Below are 22042 nucleotides of genomic sequence, written 5' to 3'. Positions count from 1 at the left end.
CTCGTCCTTGCTGATGACAAGCATACCCATAACATGATGCAGCCACCACTATGCTTGAAAATATGAAGAATGGTACTCAGTAATGTGTTGGATTTGCCCCAAACATAATGCTTTTTATTCAGGAAAAAAAGTTCATCTCTTTGACACATTCTTTGCAATATTACTTATGTGCCTTGTTGCAAACAGGATGCATGTTTTGGAATATTTGTACTCTGTACAGGCTTCCTTCTTTTCACTCTGTCATTTAGGTTAGTATTGTGGAGTAACTACCATGCTGTTAATCCATTAGCAAGTTTCTCTTATCACAGCCATTAAACTCTGTAGCTGTTAAAGAATTACTATGCGCCTCATGGTGAAATCCCTGAGTGTTTTCCTTCCTCTCCGACAACTAAGTTAGGAATGACGCCTGTATCTTTGTATTGACTGGGTGTATTGATACACCATCCAAAGCCTAATTAATAATTTCACCCTGCTTAAAGGGATATGTAGTGTCTAGTATTTTTTTTTTTACCCATCTACCAATATGTGCCCTTCTTTGCAAGGCATTGGAAAGCCTCCCTGGTTTATTCAACATACTTTTGGCCATGTAGTGAATGTGGACACCATCAAATTAGTGGATTTGGGCTATTTCAGCCACACATGTTGCTGGCAGGTGTATAAAATCAAGCACACCGCCATGCAATCTCCATAGACAAACATTGGCATTAGAATGGCCTTACTGAAGAGCTCATTGACTTTCAACGTGGCACCGTCATAGGATGCCACCTTTACAACAAGTCAAATTTCTGCCCTGTAAGAGCTGCACCGGTCAACTGTAAGTGCTGTTATTGTGGAGTGGAAACATCTAGGAGCAACAAAGACTCACCCGGAAAGTGGTAAAGCATACAAGCTCACAGAACGGGATCCCAGAGTGCTGAAGCGCATAGCGTGTAAAAAATTGTCTGTCCTCGGTTGCAACACTCACTACTGCATTCCAAACTGCCTCTGTTTGTCGGGAGCTTCATGAAATGGGTTTCCATTGCTGAGCAGCTGCACACAAGTCTAAGATCACCATGCGCGATGCCAAGCGTCGGCTGGAGTGGTGCCAAGCTTGCCGCCATTGGACTCTGGAGCAGTGGAGACGCGTTTTCTAGAGTGATGAATCACGCTTCATTCTCGACGATTCTGTGCTTCCAATTTTGTGGCAAATGTTTGTGGAAGGCCCTTTTATGTTTCAGCATGACAATGCCCCCATGCCCGAAGCGAGGTCCATACAGAAATAGTTTGTCGAGATCGGTGTGGAAGAACATGACACAACAAACTTTTGAAAAAGTCAAGGTGGTTGAATACTTTCTGAAGGCACGGTATCTAAATGGATCCGTTTCCTTGTGGCATTGTAGTGCTCTCTCAAACCTTCACATTCTTTTACAATCTAAACAAGCAAAACTTCAGCAAGGATGACTCATACAAGGTCACTTTGTACTGGAGCCCATGAGGGAAATTTCAGTAACAGCAAGATGTCCCAAAGTTTGACAAAATCTTCCAGGCTACACAAGAGATGATTTGACATCTCTTTTTAAAAAAGGAATAAATATGTGGATAAAAATGTTTATGATTCGATAGAGTTCAGAGAAAACATATATTTAGATGTTTATTTTTTGTCACACACTGACCAGATAGGTGCAGTGAAAGGTGTTGTTTTACAGGGGCAGCCATAGTATTACAGCACCCCTGGAGCAAACTAGGGTTAAGTGCATCGGCAGATTTTTCACCTTGTTGGCTTGGGTATTTGAACCAGCTATCTTTCGGTTACTGGCCTAACGCTCTAACCACTACAGTCCTTTGTGGACCCCAGGAAGAGTAGCTGCTGCTTTCAACAGCTAATGGGTATCCTAATAAAAAACCAAAGGATTACTGTATTTGTGGTTTCTTTTTTTAGATAATCCACAATCTACATAGCAGGAAATCAGATATCCACGAGTTGGAGAAAGAGAGAGAAGAGGCTGTTCAGAGACTTCATGTGAGTTTGGGGAATTGGGTTAGAACATGCATGTTTGGCTTCTGTACACTAGTGAATACTGAACACCAGTGATTATCAACTGCTTTAAGGGCTCTGTGAGAGTTTTCAAAGGGTATGCAACAAAGCAGGGTGGGCAATTGATATGACATTGACCATTTTAACATGAATTGATCTGTAGTCCTCTGTCACTTGTGGACCTTCTAGGATCTGGAGACCCGAAACGCAGAACTGGAGCAACGGGTGGAGAGCGCCGAGCAGACTCTAGCTTCCACTCTGGAGGAGCGGAAACAGGGGCAGAGTGAGGTTCAGCGGGTCGTCGACGTCCTTGGGGTCAAGATATACGACCTGAATGACCTGCGACAGAGCTTGGCCAAGCTCATCAGCAAATAGCGCACCACAATGACAGATGTTTTGGGGGCGATGGACAAGGAAGGAAAATTTAAGCTCTTTCAGAACAATGTTTTCTTATTAAGCACATAACTGCAGTGAATGAGAGTAGCACCTTGACTTCACCTGTTGCAGCTGTACATAAGAATCAGTTATATTGTTAGGTGGGAGGCTGGGAGCATAATCCACAGGGTCTGTTTTTCTATTTAAACATTCTTCTGTTGACCTTTACACCATTTTCATGTAAATGTAGTTAGGTTATGATTCTGTCAACCTCCTTTTATAGAGGGTCTTAAACTTCAAACGTAGTTGAATTGAATCTGGGGTTGCGCTTAAAAATGTAGGTGCCTAATTATTGTTTACATTTGTCAATATGATGAATAAGTTAACTTCTATTTTCTTATGTATTGTATTACATCAACAGTTGCCATAATAATGATTTGGTGATCCTACAGAGACGTTACTGCAGAATGATGAGCTGCAGAGGGCTTATCACCAAAACTGCATGAACTCAGCAAATAACCTTGCCAAGTACAGTAATGTGAGTTATGCGCATTATCCAATGTGCAATCGTTTACAAATAGATTTATTAAAAGCACAAGTAGTGTTATTAGTAAATATGCCCTGTACTTGATTCAATACATATAGCTAACTTGGTATCTGAACTTTCACTGATGCACACCAAGTGATTTTCTTCTGACCTCGACTTTGAGGCATTTTTTCTTGGTATTAAGTACAAATAAGGTTAAATCAGTGTTGAATTAGCAATACTATTTTTTGACAAGTACTCTGTAGGTTATGTAGCATCACCAAAGCATATTTTTGTTAATTTATACAAACTTCAATTGTATTCTGTTGAACAGTGTGGTTTCTCATTTTGCTTCAAATGCACATTGACTACCTAGAAGTGTTACTGACTATCAATTTTAATCCAACAATTGATGTGAGGATAATCGGAAAGTTTCACCTGCTCTGTGTACGTCATGATGCCTATATTCTTCGTTTTTGTAACATGGTCGTTTTACTAGCCCATCTCTGACCTTCTGGAGAAAACAGTGGCCCTCCCAAAAATGTTAACAATACAAAATGCAGTACCAAAGATGCACTTACTTTTCTTACCCACGTAGCACACTCGTTCTGTACTGACTGGACTGCACGATAAGATAATGAAAAAATAACTTGAATTGTCTATGGAATTTTTCTGTCATTAAAATTGAGAGTAGGATCTCTTATCCTTATCCTCTTCATATTCACAAGTTTTAAGCCCTGTTTTCCATAGGCAACGGGGCTAGCTCGAATTGCGTTTCCACTGCCTCCAGAAATTCGAAATGATGCCATGTTGCTAGGTAGCCAATATATGACTGTGCAGCTGGCTTCGCTAATGTTGCTAGCTTCAGCAATATGTTAAATTATTTAATTAATGCTCACCATGCTGTAACTAACGTTACACCATACTCCTCTTGCCAGTGCCAGCCAGACTCTGCCTTGTATTTAGCTTGCTAACGCTAGCTAGCTAAATGGTTCGTGTCATCGCTAGCATAACAGGCTAACGTTACCTAGCTGAATTCCTACCTCGCTTACAATGGCATTGGCAATTAGCTAGCTAGCAAACCAGACGACAGGTTTGATAGAATGTAGCTTTAAATACGACCTGGCCAGCTAAAGTTTCTAGCTAGCTTGTTTCAACTCTGATTTGCTAGCTAGCGTTTGAGGGCTGATTGTTCTCATGAAAGTTGATTGTGTAGTGCAAAACATTTATGAAGGATCCAGATATGGTGGTAATTCGTATCATGTCTGACTACTGCAGTACTGCTTTTCCATGTGCTAGCTAACAGGAACAATCCCAGACTAGCTAAACTTGGTGTCAGCATCCAGCAGTGATCAAACTGGTGGTTGCATAGTAATGGGTTCAGCCTGAATTCTATTCGGGCTGGCACCAGTTGTGGAACTGGGCTGCGCTAGCCCGAGTTTCCCTCGACTCAGCTGGAATTTGAGAATTGCATTCAAGCCAGATCGAATTTGGCCCTAATTTTAAGTGCCAGTGGAAATGGGGCTTTTTTGACCACCACCAATACCTAAAATACCTCAGCAAACTGATTTCTTAATTCATCCAGTGTTTGAGCGTGTTCAAATACTGTAAAAAATTATCACCCCCCCCCCCCCCCCACACACACACACACACACACCTATGAAGTAATCATAAAACATTATTGGATGGGTGAAATGTGGTGTATATTTGTTGTATTTTCCTGTAATTTCACAAGGGAGTAAAGTAATCATTTTTCCAGTATTAAAACAGGGCCTTACTAATCACACTGAACAACACACTTGCCTGATTTGACCTTACTTTCAGCATAGGAGGAACCCATGTTTATAATATTGAAAATGGAAGTTATTGTATGTGTAACTAAAATCTTTGTGTACAGTTCAACATTAAACGTTTGCAAAAATTTGGTTATTTTTCAATGCTATGTATTTGATTAATTGTAGTAGCCAATTAACAATGAACTACAGATATCTTGAGAAAATAATCGACTGACACCAGTGCTTGACTTGGGCATGCGCTCACCGGAGCTGAGAACCGGCACCTAAATGTTCTTCTGCTAGAACTCCTGCACCTCCTATAGAATATTAGCTCAAAAGTATTGTGGAGCTCCTGCACCTAAATATAAGCAGCACCAGCACCCAAAATGAGTACCAGAACCTATTTCAGTCCAAGTCAAACACCGACTGCCACATCAGTCATTTAACAGATTTGTTTTTTATGAATTCCCCTTAGCTTAGGGGTCTGAATATTTGACTTGCCAGTAATTTGGGAGAGATGTTCCATTTAGTTTTGAACAAGAGCCCTGTTTTTCAATCTCTAATAAAAAATCCTGTCTACTGCACTCAAGATCATCAAGCACAAGAGCATTGTGCTTTTGTCAGCTTGTTGGTTTCCTTTGCATGAATTGTTCCATGCAAGTATGTATGCGAGTCACCTTGATTTGTCAATCTTTTTGGAGCTGTCCATGCTCTGATGAAGGACTGAATTTTGAATAAACAAAAAGTTTCTCTAGTCAACATCAATTCAACAGACTGTCCCAAGAAAACATTTAGTGCTAGATTTAATCAGATTGACATTAGCATAGCTTTGTCAACTATTTGTTTTATAACAAAACCAAGATGGAAACGACAGGCTGTGGTCTAATGGGAACAGATTCTAGTTTGGGGAACAGACAACTGTATTGAGAACATTTGCAGAATGTCGGCCAAAATCCATCTTCCATCTTCTCCCACTGCCTGCCAGTGAGCTTCCTCTCTGGTGAGTGGAAACTAAGCGGATACGTCACGTTTAAACATCCAGTGAAATATTTGTAAAATAAAATACTTTTTTTAATGGTGAATGCTTTCTTACAAATAAGTGTTAAAGTATTTACTAAAATAAATTGAAGTAAAAAATAAATAATTAAAGAGCAACAAGAATATAATGGAGGGGGGCAATGCAAATAGTCTGTGTAGCCATTTGATTAGCTGAGTCTTATGGCTTGGAGGTAGAAGCCGTTTAGACCTAGACTTGGCACTCTGGTACCGCTTGCCATGCGATAGCAGAGAGAACAATCTATGACTAGGGTGGCTGGAATCTTTGGCAATATTTAGGGCCTTCCTCTGACACCACCTGGTTTATGGGTCCTGGATGGCAGGAAGCTTGGCCCCAGTTATGTACTACCCTCTGTAGTGTATTGTGGTTGGAGGCTGAGCAGTTGCCATACCAGGAGGAGATGCAACCATGCTCTCGATGGTGCAGCTGTACTTTTTGAGGATCTGAGGACCCATGCCAAATCTTTTCATTTTCCCAAGGGGGAGTAAGCTTTATCGTGCCCTCTTCATGACTGTCTTGATGTGTTTGGACCATGATAGTTCCTTAGTGATGTGGACCCCAAGGAACTTGAAGCTCTTAACCTGCTCCACTACAGCCCTGTCGATAAGAATGGGGGCGTGCTCGGTCCTCCTTTTCCTGTAGTCCACAATCATCTCCTTTGTCTTGATCAAGTTGAGGGAGAGGTTGTTATCCCGGCACAACACTGCCAGGTCTCTGACCTCCTCCCTATAGGCTGTCTCATCGTTGTCGGTGATCACTGTTGTGTCGTCGGCAAACTTAATGATGGTGTTGGAGTCATGCTTGGCCATGCAGTCATGAAGGTGACTGTGCACGCACCCCTGAGTGGCCCCCGTGTTGAGGATCAGCGTGGCAGATGTGTTGTTATCTACCCTTACCACCTGGGGGAGGTCCATCAGGAAGTCCAGGATCCAGGTGCTTAGTCACAGGGTATTTAGCTTAGTGATGAGCTATGGTGTTAAATGCTGAGCTGTAGTTAATGAATAGCATTCTCACATACAGTGCCTTGCGAAAGTATTCGGCCCCCTTGAACTTTGCGACCTTTTGCCACATTTCAGGCTTCAAACATAAAGATATAAAACTGTATTTTTTTGTGAAGAATCAACAACAAGTGGGACACAATCATGAAGTGGAACGACATTTATTGGATATTTCAAACTTTTTTAACAAATCAAAAACTGAAAAATTGGGCGAGCAAAATTATTCAGCCCCCTTAAGTTAATACTTTGTAGCGCCACCTTTTGCTGCGATTACAGCTGTAAGTCGCTTGGGGTATGTCTCTATCAGTTTTGCACATCGAGATACTGAATTTTTTTCCCATTCCTCCTTGCAAAACAGCTCGAGCTCAGTGAGGTTGGATGGAGAGCATTTGTGAACAGCAGTTTTCAGTTCTTTCCACAGATTCTCGATTGGATTCAGGTCTGGACTTTGACTTGGCCATTCTAACACCTGGATATGTTTATTTTTGAACCATTCCATTGTAGACCAGACTCCATCAGGTTTTCATCCAGAATGGTCCTGTATTTGGCTCCATCCATCTTCCCATCAATTTTAACCATCTTCCCTGTCCCTGCTGAAGAAAAGCAGGCCCAAACCATGATGCTGCCACCACCATGTTTGACAGTGGGGATGGTGTGTTCAGCTGTGTTGCTTTTACGCCAAACATAACGTTTTGCATTGTTGCCAAAAAGTTCAATTTTGGTTTCATCTGACCAGAGCACCTTCTTCCACATGTTTGGTGTGTCTCCCAGGTGGCTTGTGGCAAACTTTTAAACAACACTTTTTATGGATATCTTTAAGAAATGGCTTTCTTCTTGCCACTCTTCCATAAAGGCCAGATTTGTGCAATATACGACTGATTGTTGTCCTATGGACAGAGTCTCCCACCTCAGCTGTAGATCTCTGCAGTTCATCCAGAGTGATCATGGGCCTCTTGGCTGCATCTCTGATCAGTCTTCTCCTTGTATGAGCTGAAAGTTTAGAGGGACGGCCAGGTCTTGGTAGATTTGCAGTGGTCTGATACTCCTTCCATTTCAATATTATCGCTTGCACAGTGCTCCTTGGGATGTTTAAAGCTTGGGAAATCTTTTTGTATCCAAATCCGGCTTTAAACTTCACAACAGTATCTCGGACCTGCCTGGTGTGTTCCTTGTTCTTCATGATGCTCTCTGCGCTTTTAACGGACCTCTGAGACTATCACAGTGCAGGTGCATTTATACGGAGACTTGATTACACACAGGTTGATTGTATTTATCATCATTAGTCATTTAGGTCAACATTGGATCATTCAGAGATCCTCACTGAACTTCTGGAGAGAGTTTGCTGCACTGAAAGTAAAGGGGCTGAATAATTTTGCACGCCCAATTTTTCAGTTTTTGATTTGTTAAAAATGTTTGAAATATCCAATAAATGTCGTTCCACTTCATGATTGTGTCCCACTTGTTGTTGATTCTTCACAAAAAAATACAGTTTTATATCTTTATGTTTGAAGCCTGAAATGTGGCAAAAGGTCGCAAAGTTCAAGGGGGCCGATTACTTTCGCAAGGCACTGTAGGTATTCCTTTTGTCCAGGATGGAAAGGGCAGTGTGGAGTGCAATAGAGATTGCATAAGCTTCTGATCTTTTGAGGCGGTAATGGTGTTGTGAGCCATGACCAGCCTTTCAAAAGCACTTCCTGGCTCCAGATGTGAGTGCTACAGGTCAGTAGTCATTTAGGCAGGTTACTCTGGTGTTCTTAGGCACAGAGCCTATGGTGGTTTTCTCGAAACATGTTGGTATTACAGACTCGTCAGGGACAGGTTGAAAATGTCAGTGAAGACACTTGCCAGTTGGTCAACGCATGCTCGGAGTACACGTCCTGGTAATCCGTCTGACCCTGCGGCCTTGTGAATGTTGACCTGTTTAAAGGTCTTACTCACATTGGCTACGGAGACAGTGATCACACAGTTGTCCAGAACAGCTGATGCTCTCATGCATGCTTCAGTGTTGCTTTCCTCGAAGCGGGCATAGAAGTAATTTAGCTCATCTGGTATGCTCGTGATAGTGGGCAGCTCGTGGCAGTGCTTCCCTTTGTAGTCCGTAATAGTTTGCAAGCCCTGCCACATCCAACAAGGGTAGGAGCCGGTGTGGTACGATTCAATCTTAGTCCTGTATTGACGCTTTGCCTGTTTGATGGTTCGTCGGACGGCATAGCGGGATTTCATATAAGCTTCCGGGTTAGAGTCCCACTCCTTGAAAGCGGCAGCTCTACCCTTTAGCTCAGTGCAGATGTTGCCTGTACTCCATGGCTTTTGGTTTGAGTATGTACAGTGCCTTGCGAAAGTATTCGGCCCCCTTGAACTTTGCGACCTTTTGCCACATTTCAGGCTTCAAACATAAAGATATAAAACTGTATTTTTTTGTGAAGAATCAACAACAAGTGGGACACAATCATGAAGTGGAACGACATTTATTGGATATTTCAAACTTTTTTAACAAATCAAAAACTGAAAAATTGGGCGTGCAAAATTATTCAGCCCCTTTACTTTCAGTGCAGCAAACTCTCTCCAGAAGTTCAGTGAGGATCTCTGAATGATCCAATGTTGACCTAAATGACTAATGATGATAAATACAATCCACCTGTGTGTAATCAAGTCTCCGTATGAATGCACCTGCACTGTGATAGTCTCAGAGGTCCGTTAAAAGCGCAGAGAGCATCATGAAGAACAAGGAACACACCAGGCAGGTCCGAGATACTGTTGTGAAGTTTAAAGCCGGATTTGGATACAAAAAGATTTCCCAAGCTTTAAACATCCCAAGGAGCACTGTGCAAGCGATAATATTGAAATGGAAGGAGTATCAGACCACTGCAAATCTACCAAGACCTGGCCGTCCCTCTAAACTTTCAGCTCATACAAGGAGAAGACTGATCAGAGATGCAGCCAAGAGGCCCATGATCACTCTGGATGAACTGCAGAGATCTACAGCTGAGGTGGGAGACTCTGTCCATAGGACAACAATCAGTCGTATATTGCACAAATCTGGCCTTTATGGAAGAGTGGCAAGAAGAAAGCCATTCCTTAAAGATATCCATAAAAAGTGTTGTTTAAAGTTTGCCACAAGCCACCTGGGAGACACACCAAACATGTGGAAGAAGGTGCTCTGGTCAGATGAAACCAAAATTGAACTTTTTGGCAACAATGCAAAACGTTATGTTTGGCGTAAAAGCAACACAGCTGAACACACCATCCCCACTGTCAAACATGGTGGTGGCAGCATCATGGTTTGGGCCTGCTTTTCTTCAGCAGGGACAGGGAAGATGGTTAAAATTGATGGGAAGATGGATGGAGCCAAATACAGGACCATTCTGGAAGAAAACCTGATGGAGTCTGCAAAAGACCTGAGACTAGGACGGAGATTTGTCTTCCAACAAGACAATGATCCAAAACATAAAGCAAAATCTACAATGGAATGGTTCAAAAATGAACATATCCAGGTGTTAGAATGGCCAAGTCAAAGTCCAGACCTGAATTCAATCGAGAATCTGTGGAAAGAACTGAAAACTGCTGTTCACAAATGCTCTCCATCCAACCTCACTGAGCTCGAGCTGTTTTGCAAGGAGGAACGGGAAAAAATGTCAGTCTCTCGATGTGCAAAACTGATAGAGACTTACAGCTGTAATCGCAGCAAAAGGTGGCGCTACAAAGTATTAACTTAAGGGGGCTGAATAATTTTGCACGCCAAATTTTTCAGTTTTTGATTGGTTAAAAAAGTTTGAAATATCCAATAAATGTCGTTCCACTTCATGATTGTGTCCCACTTGTTGTTGATTCTTCACAAAAAAATACAGTTTTATATCTTTATGTTTGAAGCCTGAAATGTGGCAAAAGGTCGCAAAGTTCAAGGGGGCCGAATACTTTCGCAAGGCACTGTATGTACAGTCACTGTTGGGACGACGTCATCGATGCACTTATTGATGAAGCCAGTGACTGATGTGGTGTACTTCTCAATGCAATCAGAAGAATCCCGGAACATTTTCCAGTCTGTGCTAGCAAAACAGTCCAGTAGCTTAGCATCTGCATCATCTGACCACTTCCGTATTGAGCAAGTCACTGGTACTACCTGCTTTAGTTTTTGCTTGTAAACAGGAATCAGGAATATAGAGTTATGGTCAGATTTGCCAAATGGAGGGTGAGGGGGAGCTTTGTACACGTCTCTGTGTGTGGAGTAAAGGTGGTCGAGAGATTTTTTTCCCATCTGGTTGCACATGTAACAGGCTGGTAGAAATTGAGTAAAACGGATTTAAGTTTCCCTGCATTAAAGTCACCGGCCACTAGGAGTGCCTCCTCTGGAGCATTTTCTTGTTTGATTTGGCCTTATATAGGTCGTTGAGTGCCGTCTTAGTGCCAGTATTGGGTTTGTGGTGGTTAATAGACAGCTACGAAAAATATAGATTTAAACTCTCATGGTAAATAGTGTGCTCTTCAGCTAATCATGAGATACTCTACCTCAGGCGAGTAAAACCTTGAGACTTCCTTAATATTATATTTCGTGCACCAGCTGTTATTTACAAATGGACACAGACCGCCACCCCAGGCACCGAAAACCAAGCCAGCTGTATGTTATCCATGTCATCCATCCACGACTCGTTGAATCCTAAGTTATTACAGTTTTTAATGTCCCGTTGGTAGGATAGTCTTGATTGGAGCCCATCCGTCTTATTATCCAATGATTGCACTTTGGCTAATAGGACTGACGGTAGAGGTGGATTATGCACTCGCCATCGGATCCTTACAAGGCATCCCGACCTACGAAGGGGCGTATACTTAGGCTACCGAATTTAAGACTTGCCTAAAGAAAGAAAAAAAGGTGCACGAACAGCCAAAAACCCCTGCCAAAGTCCAAATAGTAAATTTCATCATAATATACCTCCGAACCGTTTTGACTGCCAATTTATGCTTGCTACGGCAGGTTTGACACGGGGGCTTGCGCAGGCCAAATCAAGCTCTGTACCACATCGCTGTGCACCTCCCAAATTTTGTAAAAATGTGGTGGGCTCCGTATGGCTCCGCATTGACATGATTGGTTGACGCTAGGTGGGGTCAGGAGATCCTGTATAAACACATACTCACTTCCTTGACAACAGCTCTGCGAAGCACAAGAAGTATGAATGCTCTGACTTCTGCAGAGACCGCATCGCATTAAATGCTGTACAGCCACCGAATTGATGACGAAATGAACATGTATTGGGGTTAACATCCATACAAGCATTATACTCAGATTTTTACCTCAACATAGGCTATTGTTTGTGTATTTTGCACTAAGTTTGAGCTGTTCTTGCCATAATATGGACTTGGTCTTTTGGTCAAATAGGGATATCTTCTGTATAGCACCCCTACCTTGTCACAACACAACTGATTTGCTCAAACACATTAAGAAGGAAATAAATAACACAAATTAACTTTTAACAAGGCACATCTGTTAATTGAAATGCATTCCAGGTGACTATCTCATGAAGCTGGATGAGATTTCCTTGATGACAGCTTTGCACACTCTTGGCAAAGGGTGGCTACTTTGAAAAATATAAAATATAAAAGCTTAGGGATGGTCAGTCCTTGCATCCATATCTCTGTTTATTAATCTGAGAGTGATTACATTTCTCCAGGCCCATCCCTCAGCTTTTTACCAAAACAGAGGCGAGGTGTCCGTTTTGTTATTGTTTCATCTGTAGATTTGCCCTTTAAACATCTGCATATTATCAAGATATCAAAGTGTCAACAACAAAAATGTAAACAATAGGCCTATAGCAAATCCAGCATATGGTATTATTTTTCACATGTAAATAGCACTTCAGTAGTACTCAAAGCATGCCATTCCATAATCGCAGCATTTATTTTTCAACTCTAATCAATGACACCAATCAGTCGTCCATGACAACAAAATCATAAACAGCGGGCAAATTGTTTTTATTTCACCTTTATTCAACCAGGTAGGCCAGTTGAGAACAAGTTCTCATTTACTACTGCAACCTGGCCAAGATAGAGCAAAGCAGTGCGACACAAACAACAGAGTTACACATGGGATAAACAAACGTACATTTGTCAACACAATAGAAAAGTCTATATTGCATGTGCAAATCTAATAAATCATTTATGCTCAGGTTAAACGGCATGGTAGCCTAGTAACCGGAAGGTTGCATGTTCAAACCCCCGAGCTGACAAGGTACAAATCTGTCCTTCTGCTCCTGAACAGGTAGTTAACCCACTGTTCCTAGGCCGTCATTGAAAATAAGAATTTGTTCTTAACTGAATTGCCTAGTTAAATAGAGGTGTAAAAAAAACCAATTTGGCTAATCTATATTTCCAAGTCCTATAGCATATTGGAATGACTGAAATGACTAAAGCAGGTTTTTAATGTGTAGTAGAAAGCGATTTGTTAGAAGAAGCCTACATAACCAACCCATAAAATAAAATGTTACCTCCATATATGGCTATGTCAACTTTAACATTGATTTATCCAGAAATAGATGCTCAATTGGTAACATACATTTGTGTCTTCTAATGCCTATTAAGGGGTTAAGTAACAATGTAATCAGATTACGTTACTGAGTTTGGGTAATCCAAATGTTAAGTTACTGGTGACAATTTTGGCCAGGTAACTAGGAACTAACAGATTACATTTAGAAAGTAACCTACCCAACCCTGCAGGTGTGGCATATTAAGAAGCTGATTAAACAGCATGATCATTACACAGTTGAACCCTGTGCTGGGGACATTAAAAGGCCACTCTAAAATGTGCAGTTTTGTCACATAACACAATGCCACAGATGTCTCAAGTTTGGAGGGAGCATGCAAAAGGCATGCTGACTGCAGGAATGTCCACCAGAGCTGTTGCCAGAGAAGTTAATGTTAATTTCTCTACCATAAGCCGCCACCAACGTTGTTTTAGTGAATTTGGCAGTATGTCCAAACAGCCTCACAACTACAAACCACGTGTAACCACGCCAGCCCAGGACCTCCATAACAAGCTTGTTCACCAGTGGGATCGTCTGAGACCAGCCACCCGATAAAACTGTCGGTCTGCACAACCTGTCAGATACTGACTCAGGGAAGCTCATCTGCGTGCTTGTCGTCCTCACCAGGGTCTTGACTGGACTGCAGTTCGGCATTGTAACCGACATCAGTGGGCAAATGCTCACCTTCAATGGCCACTGTCACGCTGGAGAAGTGTGTGTCCTTCACGGATGAATCCCGGTTTCAACTGCTAGAAATTTGCTGATGTATATCAACATTGTGAACAGAGTGACCGACCCATGGTGGAGGTGGGGTTCTGGTATGGGCAGCCATAAGCTACTGACAACAAACAAAATTGCATTTTATCGATGGCAATATAAATGCACAGGGATACCGTGACTTGATCCTGAGGCCCATTGTTGTTCCATTCATCCGCAGCCATTCATCCGCACACAATTCCTGGAAGCTGAAAATGTCCGTTCTTCCACGGCCTGTCACTCATTGAGCATGTTTGGCATGCTCTGGACCGATTTATACGACATCATGTTCCAGTTCCCGCCAAAGAGGAGTGGGACAACATTCCACTGGCCACAACAGCCTGATCAACTATGCAAAAGATGTCACGTTGCATGGGGCAAATGGTGGTTACACCAGATACTGACTGGCTTTCTGATCCATGGCCTTTTCATTTTAGTATCTGTATTCCCAGTCATGTGAAATCTATAGATTAGGGCCTAATGAGCATTTCAACTGACTGATTTCCTTATGAACTGTAACTCTTTTAAAATGGTACTTTTGACTACTCGATTTCTGTATGCTACCAGTTTATACAAATGGGAGTTAACATTTAGCACTGTCTAAATCTGAAAAGGACAACTTTTAAATGGTTTGCAGTGATTTTAGTAACCAAATTCTGGGCGTTACATGACAAATATCAGATTTGAATGTGCACCAATCCAGCATCCTATCCCACTGTGCTTCCATTGATTTCTTTACCACATCTATCCCAATCTCTTCCTAGGAGTTCACTTATTTTAAGTGCCTACACAAAGCATCACAAATATGTTATTTATGAACTTGTTCCGATAGCCTTTTGTCACGTAAGTGATGTACCGCTCCCACCTACAGTCAACCATTGTCAATGCTGAGCTATATGGGGCCTTACATATTGTTACAAAATTGGGGAGGCGCACTGCGATGCAGAATGAAGCTCGATTTGGCCTCCAAGCTCTTCACACCCTCCCTCCGGACTGCATTACTGGATCAAGTATAAAGTGGCTTTTATGTCACTGAAATCCACAAGCTAGTGTTACCTTATTGCAGACCCTGCCATTGGATGCAACAAAACCAGGCCTGACTATATCCAGCAAAATCACATGCAGCTGCATTTCAAGTTCAAACACTCAAATTAGACTGATGCATGTTCATTTTGATCAAGGGATTTATGCCTATCAGTGTTCTGACATCGACAGAGCCTACACTATCTAGTGCCATTTAACTTCTTACGCAGTAAGGATAAAAGGAGTAGTTTGTGACACACAAGAGGAGCTGCTCAGTTACACCTCAAACATCTGCAACGTAGATGCTGTTTAATGCTCAATCTGATTGAATCCAGGCCCTAATTTTAAATTGTTTTTAAAACAATTTTGGATTATCAAGACAAATAAGGCAAGCCAAAGTACATTTTGGTATGTTTATTTAACAGTTGTGCTTATGTTCCACAAAAAGCACCAAGCCAACTGTCTACTTCAGCTTCTTCTTGGGGCGCAGGTTGTTTGTGTGTCCACACTTCTTCTTGCGGCAGTTGACAGCACGAGGATGGAGGCGAGCGTAGCACCTGCAACACAAGTTCAGAACTGTGCAAAATGTATAGCCAAGACTGGTCCAGTGGTCTAAGCCACTGCCCTAGCGCACTTTCATTCCTCGCTAGCCGGTCTACTAAAAATAGTTTTCCTTTGTACACAGCAACATTACTGCAGTTGCTCTGAAAGATGTTGCATTTGTCACCTCAATCGCAAATGTGGATGAATGTTTTTTTTTTACTGTAAAAGGGAAACTTAAGTGTAAAGATATGCTTTGACCTTAATTATAAAAACAGTTCATTACCACCATTAATGCAACTGTACTTAGCTCTACTTACTTGCGGCAGATCATTTTGTCACAGTTGTACTTCTGGGCCAGCTGTCTCAAAGATGGCTCGATAATGCCTCCACGAAGACGCAGCACAAGATGAAGGGTGGACTCTGGATGGGAACATTATCATAGTGGATAGATGCAAAGTTCACAGGTATGTTTTCACACAGGGCTGATGCTTAACTAATGAGCAGCATTACATGCGCCCACTGTCAACTCGTAATCGCCTACCTTTCTGGATGTTGTAGTCTGACAAGGTGCGACCATCCTCAAGTTGTTTGCCAGCGAAGATCAGACGCTGTTGATCAGGTGGAATGCCTGAGAATAAAAAGCATATTGATTTAATGAAATCACTACAGCACAAACCTAGTATCAGTGCAAAAGCAACCTACCCTAAGTATTTAAAACAGCCCATTTTGTCATACTATATTACGGATCAAATGAAACTTAGAACACCTTCCTTATCCTGGATCTTGGCCTTGACATTTTCAATAGTATCGCTGGGCTCAACCTCAAGGGTGATTGTTTTCCCCGTCAACGTCTTCACGAAGATCTGCATGTTGGCAGGCTGTTGGGATAAAATATGGTGCGAGTTGATGGCAGTAGCTAGATACAGATCTACTTAGCATACTAGTTAGCTAGCCAAGTCAGCCAATCCCCGGCACATCTAAATAAAAAAAATAAGCTCATTAAGTATTAGAAGAATAGTTAGCTATCCCTTTGGCATTTAGAATGAGCGGCCAAAAATCTTGCTAACTTACTAGCTAACGTTAGCTGTGGCAAGCTAACTAACTAGCCAACAGCTGCGGTCAAGCGGGTGCTTCTTTGCCACATGCTGGAGCTCGTTATATTTCAATACTCATACTTAGACTTTACACGTCTCACATATGACAACCAAATGGATATTTAGACAGTTATTTAGCGGAGGGACACTGGTGTATTTCTATTACGCAATAAATGCGTCTTGTAGTCAATTTCACAAAAATTGTTACGGACAAATATATACACCCACCCGGCCGATGGCTGAGCCTTAACGAAAAGAGACTGTACAAGGCGGAAGTTATATTACATCATATCCTGCATCACTTTTTTCTTGCACAAATCTGTTTCATCAATCCTGACTCTACTAACAGTTGCAAAATGTGGGCAAAATTAGATGTAAGATTATAGAAAGTTGCAATATACTACTTACTGTATTTACTAAATTGTACTCAAACGAACACAATCGATCACTAACTTGGACCAGGTGTTTAGATAATTAAATTTTACTGCCACCTGCTGGTGTGACTCAGTGAACTGTTCTGATGAGGTCATTTCTATTACCATACCTGTCTCAGGTGTGCATTATTTTAGAATGTATTTATAAGAACAATCTATCGTCAATGTCTGTTTTGTATCTTTTCTGCTAGAAATACTGCCAGTGATAGCATATGGCTAAATGCATGAATGTATCAGTGGAGGTAGAAATGGGGAGGACAGGTTCACTGTAATGGCTGAAAATATGCCACAGTGAAACATTAACACCATTAAAGGTTCTCCCCCAGCAAATATTTGCTTGTGATTTTGGCACCATGGTGATAAGTTTAAAAACAAAATCTTACTAATTGCATGCATTGCCATGCAAACAGTGTTTATATGTGAACGTGAGACATGGCAAATTGATATTGTTAGATTATCCACCATAATGCTAAATTATGCATAAAAGACACTTGATGCAGGGACACGTGCAGCTACCACTATTCAGGTGATGTTCTTCACTTTGGAATGGGTAAGTCACTCTCATTGCCTAATTAAAGCTTCACTTTGCTATAGACAAATAAACACATAGTAGCAGGTAACGAACATTCTAATTCCTGTTCATTGTTATTTCTGTTCATTCAGATCTTAATTTCATTCTTAAATAACAGAAAATGTTACATTTGTCACTCAGGGCTGTCATAATGCATGTACAGTGATAGGTGAATAGGTCATGTCAAGGTATGTATGTGATTGGCTACATAGGACAGATATTCATATTATCCACACAAAAAAAGTTTATAGAATAGATAGAATGATAAAGAAAATAATTGGGAATTTTGCTCTCAGTTCTCATTGTATTGTGACATCTTTATAACTTGTGCTATCTTGGTTTCCATGGTGAGACCACTGCATTTTCTTTCCACAGTTCTAAAAAAAGAGAGAGAACCATTTCAGGAAAGGCACATTGATGTAAGGAAAAAGACAACACAGGAAGAAGTAATAACAGTCCAAGAAGTGCTATGGCTGTAAGCACATTGATTCAAGCCACCTTGATGGGAAAGGACTTCCTTCAGTCCTCACACATTCCATTTTGGGGCGGCGACAGTTGCAATGGCCTTGACGAGGCATTTAAGACCACCTTCCAGACGGACTTCAACTCTCTTGCCACCCTTCCCAAGAGATTCGCCATCTCTCGCCCCATACCTGCCCAGGTCGAGCACAAAGACCTGCGTCGGATCAAGGAGTATCTGACCGAAGCGGTCAAGTCATATCCCCACCACCCACAGATCCCCCTCTGCCGCACACCTGCTTGGGCTAAGCTGTGCACTAACTTCCAGATGCATAAAGACCCCAGGCAGGTCAACTTCCTCACCACCCAGGCAGAGGGCTTCCAGCACCTGGCCTCAACCCACACCAAACCCATCCGGCCAGTCATGGCCATTAAGAAGAAACAGCTGGAGGAGGAGCTTCCTGTGACCACTCATAAAGCTTCATTCACTCCATACAATGTGTCACCCATTGTCAAGGCCAAGGTCAAACACCTAGGTCAGTGGCTCTTTCAAATCTAGGTTATTGTCTAAAAGTAGATGCATGTATACTATATCTGTGATGTCATTCTCTGTTTGGATTAGTGAAATAGGTAAGGCCTATGTATGCCTATGTAGGCTAGCTACAATATTTGTCATTCAGTGCCTGGCATATGGAAGCCTGGCATAAAGCTTTGCAGAACGGGGGCACACACTTGTTTTGGATGAACCTTTATGCTGGGTGTGGTGCCTCAGTAAACCATTACACTGACTGTATGGTTAAAAGAGTAGCTCTGTTTTTGTAAATGTGTAACCTTGAGTCAGATTGTGACATTGTCAATGCCTTTGTGATTCAGGGCGAGAACCCACCTTTAAATGGGACAGGGATGGCCAACATTTTGACTCCCACCACAACAATGTATTCCAGGGACAATGGCACAGCCCACCTCTACCTGTGGAGAAGGTATCGATTGCCATTGATATCCTGGAATAGTTAGGCTACTGGGAAATTCTGTGTTTTCTGTACAATAGCTGTATGTGAAAAATGGAATAATGTGAATATTTTCTATGAATGGTCATTAAATAGACTAGCTATGAGCGCTAAACTGGCCTTTGATAATTATCTTGCTTACTATTCTTTGCTCCCTGCGGATTACAAAGCCACAACAAACCCACACCATGTCTTTGAGAAGGCCTTTGATAAGATGTTAATGACATTTTGTTGAGGGTGTACTGTACTTTTCCTTCTCCGGTTCAGCAAATCCACTCATCAGTGGCAATGGGAGACCCACAGAAGATTCAGGAAACTAAAACCACCCAAGAGGTGTCCTTTAGACACCCTGGCAGTCCTAGGTATGTGATTTACTGGTATGCATGCCAAAATTCACATCACCTCCGTCATCTTGTAGTTAGAAAACGTGTCACGTTTTCCTGTTATAAAAGCAAATGCCTGTCCAAATCCTAATAATCAATGTTTTTAGGATTTGTCTAATATATCAACCTTTCACTGACCCAGTCCAGTCAATGTGAAGGAACGTTTGAAGGTCAATCTTGGCGATTTCTCTGAAAACAAATGGACATCTACAATGGCTGACACGTTTCGCGAGGCCAAGTCAGGTGTGTAAGCCAAGGTTATTAATTAATACTCTGTTCATCAATGATATAACATACTGCACTGTTAACCCTATGGATTTGATTGATTATCTATTTTTACTTCTATCTTTCTGACTGAATTGCTTCCAAACAGCTAACTATTGTTGATATAATGTATTCATATATTCTATTGCAAAACAAATTGCGGGATTAGATTTTTTCTTTTAGATTGCAATTACTATTAAAAGAGCCCACAGACATAAAAATGTATTGCTTAGCTTATGAAATAGCTTATGAAATCAGTGTTCTGATTCTCCTGCTTAGCTAACTCCCAGTATTGGGTCTGTTTCCCAGCCCCTGTTCTACTGATGCAAATGAACAAGACTCTCAGCTCAGTCCCCAGAGGGGACACTGATCCTGGGCGCAACCGACTGAGGATGATGGCCACAACCAACAGCTTTTTCTTCTCTGAGGTGAAACCCAAATTCTCCAATTTACCCAAACAAAAAGGCCGGATTTGAGCAAAGTGTATCACTGGCTTCCAGGCCTTTAAATGGATCGAGGACATTAGTGTAGCACCTTGCCATACAGGAATGTTATAATGCAAAAGAGCACAGGTTTTACGAGAATTAAAACATAAGTTGATGGTAGGTGCGATTATTGTGTAATTAATTACGTCGGCCTTGTTGTCCTGCGGTACATGTTTGCATTTCCCATGTCTTTTCCATTCCTTGCGTTCTCCCACTTCATACTGTACCTTGGATGTAAAATGTACTCTTGGGCAAAAGATGGTAGGCTGAACCAACATTCATATTTTGTCAGTGTTCCCACATTAATAATTTTTATTTGCATGGGAGTGGCCTGCAACATTGGGCAGCCTCATTACTCCAACATAACCTTTATTTCAACTTGCATTTCTGGCTACTGTCTTCCTAATCGGCCTGGTTGGATTTCCCTCCCCTCCGCAGCAGAACCACAGAGAGCGGCCGGTGCATTTCAGTGGAGCCAACGTGAGGACCAAGAGCAATGTGGAGTTCGGCAGACCCATTCTGGGAGGCCTGTTCTACAGCACCGCAGCCCACGAAGACTACCCCAAGAGGGACATAAATCGAGCTAGGCCGCATACCCATCCCTCTGGCCATGTGCTGACTGGCCAAGGTGAGAGAGAAACCAAAACATTCTCAGATGTCCCAGTCAGTTGGGTTCCATTCCATATTAATTTAGTTTTTTTGACAATAAGATTTATGGTATACTCCCCAGAGCCTGGAACAGCCTCGACTACTGTTCAAAGGGACTACCTCCCACTAAACTCCAGGAGACAGGAACTTAGCCCAAAACAACTTCAACAGGTAGTTAAATAACTTCAGTAACAGTCAGCTGCCGAGTGGCACAACGGTCTAAGACACTGCATCTCAGTGCTAGAGGCGTCAGTACAGACCCTGGTTAGTTTCCAGGCTGTATCACAACAGCTAAGTTTCTAGTCAATTAGGTTTGTACAAATGAACGCTAGAGGGCAGTATTGTTAATTATGCACATGTACATTTAATTATTTTTTCCAACAAGTTTTGAGGGTCAAACTGACCTTACTTCAGGCTTATTATGTTCGCATTTCACTTTATGTTCCCTAGACACACATGGCATAATGTCTAATGTGTCATCTTTTTTACAATCTGCCTAGAGATTTGTTGCCGCTATCAGTGCTCAAACAATTCAAATATCTCAGAATACCTAATACGTCCTCAGAGAACCGGTTGTTACCAAGAAACTGGTTCATGTACACACACAAGCTCTTTGCCCCTTTTGTGTGCACCAATCAGCAAGTTGTTCTATCCCAGTGTCTTTTAATCTTCTCTTTCCCTTTCTATCACTCTGTGTGTCTCTCTCTCTCTCTCTCTCTCTCACTGTCTGTCTGTAGATTAAATTCAGCCACATCACCGCTCCCTACAATGAGCAACACTTCACCACGACCCATAAGGAAGCTTTTGGGCCCAAGCCTCTCTCCAAGACCTGCCAGGACAACCCACCTAGACAACACATTAGCCACATGCCTTTCTAAAGAGACCAAAGAGCTGCCTTATCAAAACTTGCTTTCACAAATAAAGCATTTACTCTATATATTTAAGGGACATTTTGGGGATATGCAAGGGAAAACCTCTGGTGCAAAACAATTGCTAACTTTTTTTTGAAGAGATAGGCCTACTCCTCTGAAATATATGCTTTATTCAATGCTCTGTTTGTTTATTGAGCAAATGGCCAGGTGATATGGAGCAACTGCTTACCTCTATTGACTAAACAT

General features: G+C 41.8%; 3 protein-coding genes across 5 annotated transcripts in view; 2 read left to right on the top strand and 1 right to left on the bottom strand.

Moving 5' to 3' along the window:
• Positions 1-4836, top strand: part of LOC110492105 (homer protein homolog 3) — a 33871-nt gene extending 29035 nt beyond the window's left edge. For all 3 annotated transcript variants that reach the window (XM_021566250.3, XM_090191772.1, XM_090191822.1), the window contains 2 exons: positions 1919-1999; positions 2204-4836. In XM_021566250.3, coding sequence (XP_021421925.2) covers positions 1919-1999; positions 2204-2389 — 267 coding nt within the window. In that variant the 3' untranslated portion in view covers positions 2390-4836. The remainder of the gene's footprint in view (positions 1-1918; positions 2000-2203) is intronic.
• Positions 4837-15435: 10599 nt separating this feature from the next.
• LOC100135798 (ubiquitin) lies at positions 15436-16448 on the bottom strand. The gene is given in 4 exon segments (NM_001124194.1): positions 15436-15593; positions 15897-15999; positions 16121-16207; positions 16346-16448. Coding segments are annotated over 4 exon segments (387 nt in total). The 3' UTR covers positions 15436-15499.
• Positions 16449-18072: 1624 nt separating this feature from the next.
• On the top strand, positions 18073-21802 carry LOC149985422 (stabilizer of axonemal microtubules 5). The gene is made up of 8 exons (XM_090184108.1): positions 18073-18673; positions 19011-19117; positions 19412-19506; positions 19670-19770; positions 20101-20219; positions 20715-20904; positions 21007-21095; positions 21662-21802. The coding sequence occupies exons 1-8, from the start codon at positions 18148-18150 to the stop codon at positions 21800-21802; spliced, it is 1368 nt and encodes a 455-aa protein (XP_090040234.1). The 5' UTR covers positions 18073-18147.
• The last annotated feature ends 240 nt before the right edge of the window (positions 21803-22042 follow it).

Source organism: Oncorhynchus mykiss, chromosome 1 (assembly GCF_057628025.1).
Source record: "Oncorhynchus mykiss isolate SJ-2025 chromosome 1, ASM5762802v1, whole genome shotgun sequence".
In the NCBI taxonomy this organism is placed as follows: domain Eukaryota; kingdom Metazoa; phylum Chordata; class Actinopteri; order Salmoniformes; family Salmonidae; genus Oncorhynchus; species Oncorhynchus mykiss.
Note: the sequence above shows the minus strand (reverse complement) of the source record. Positions and strands in the feature narration are given on the sequence as shown.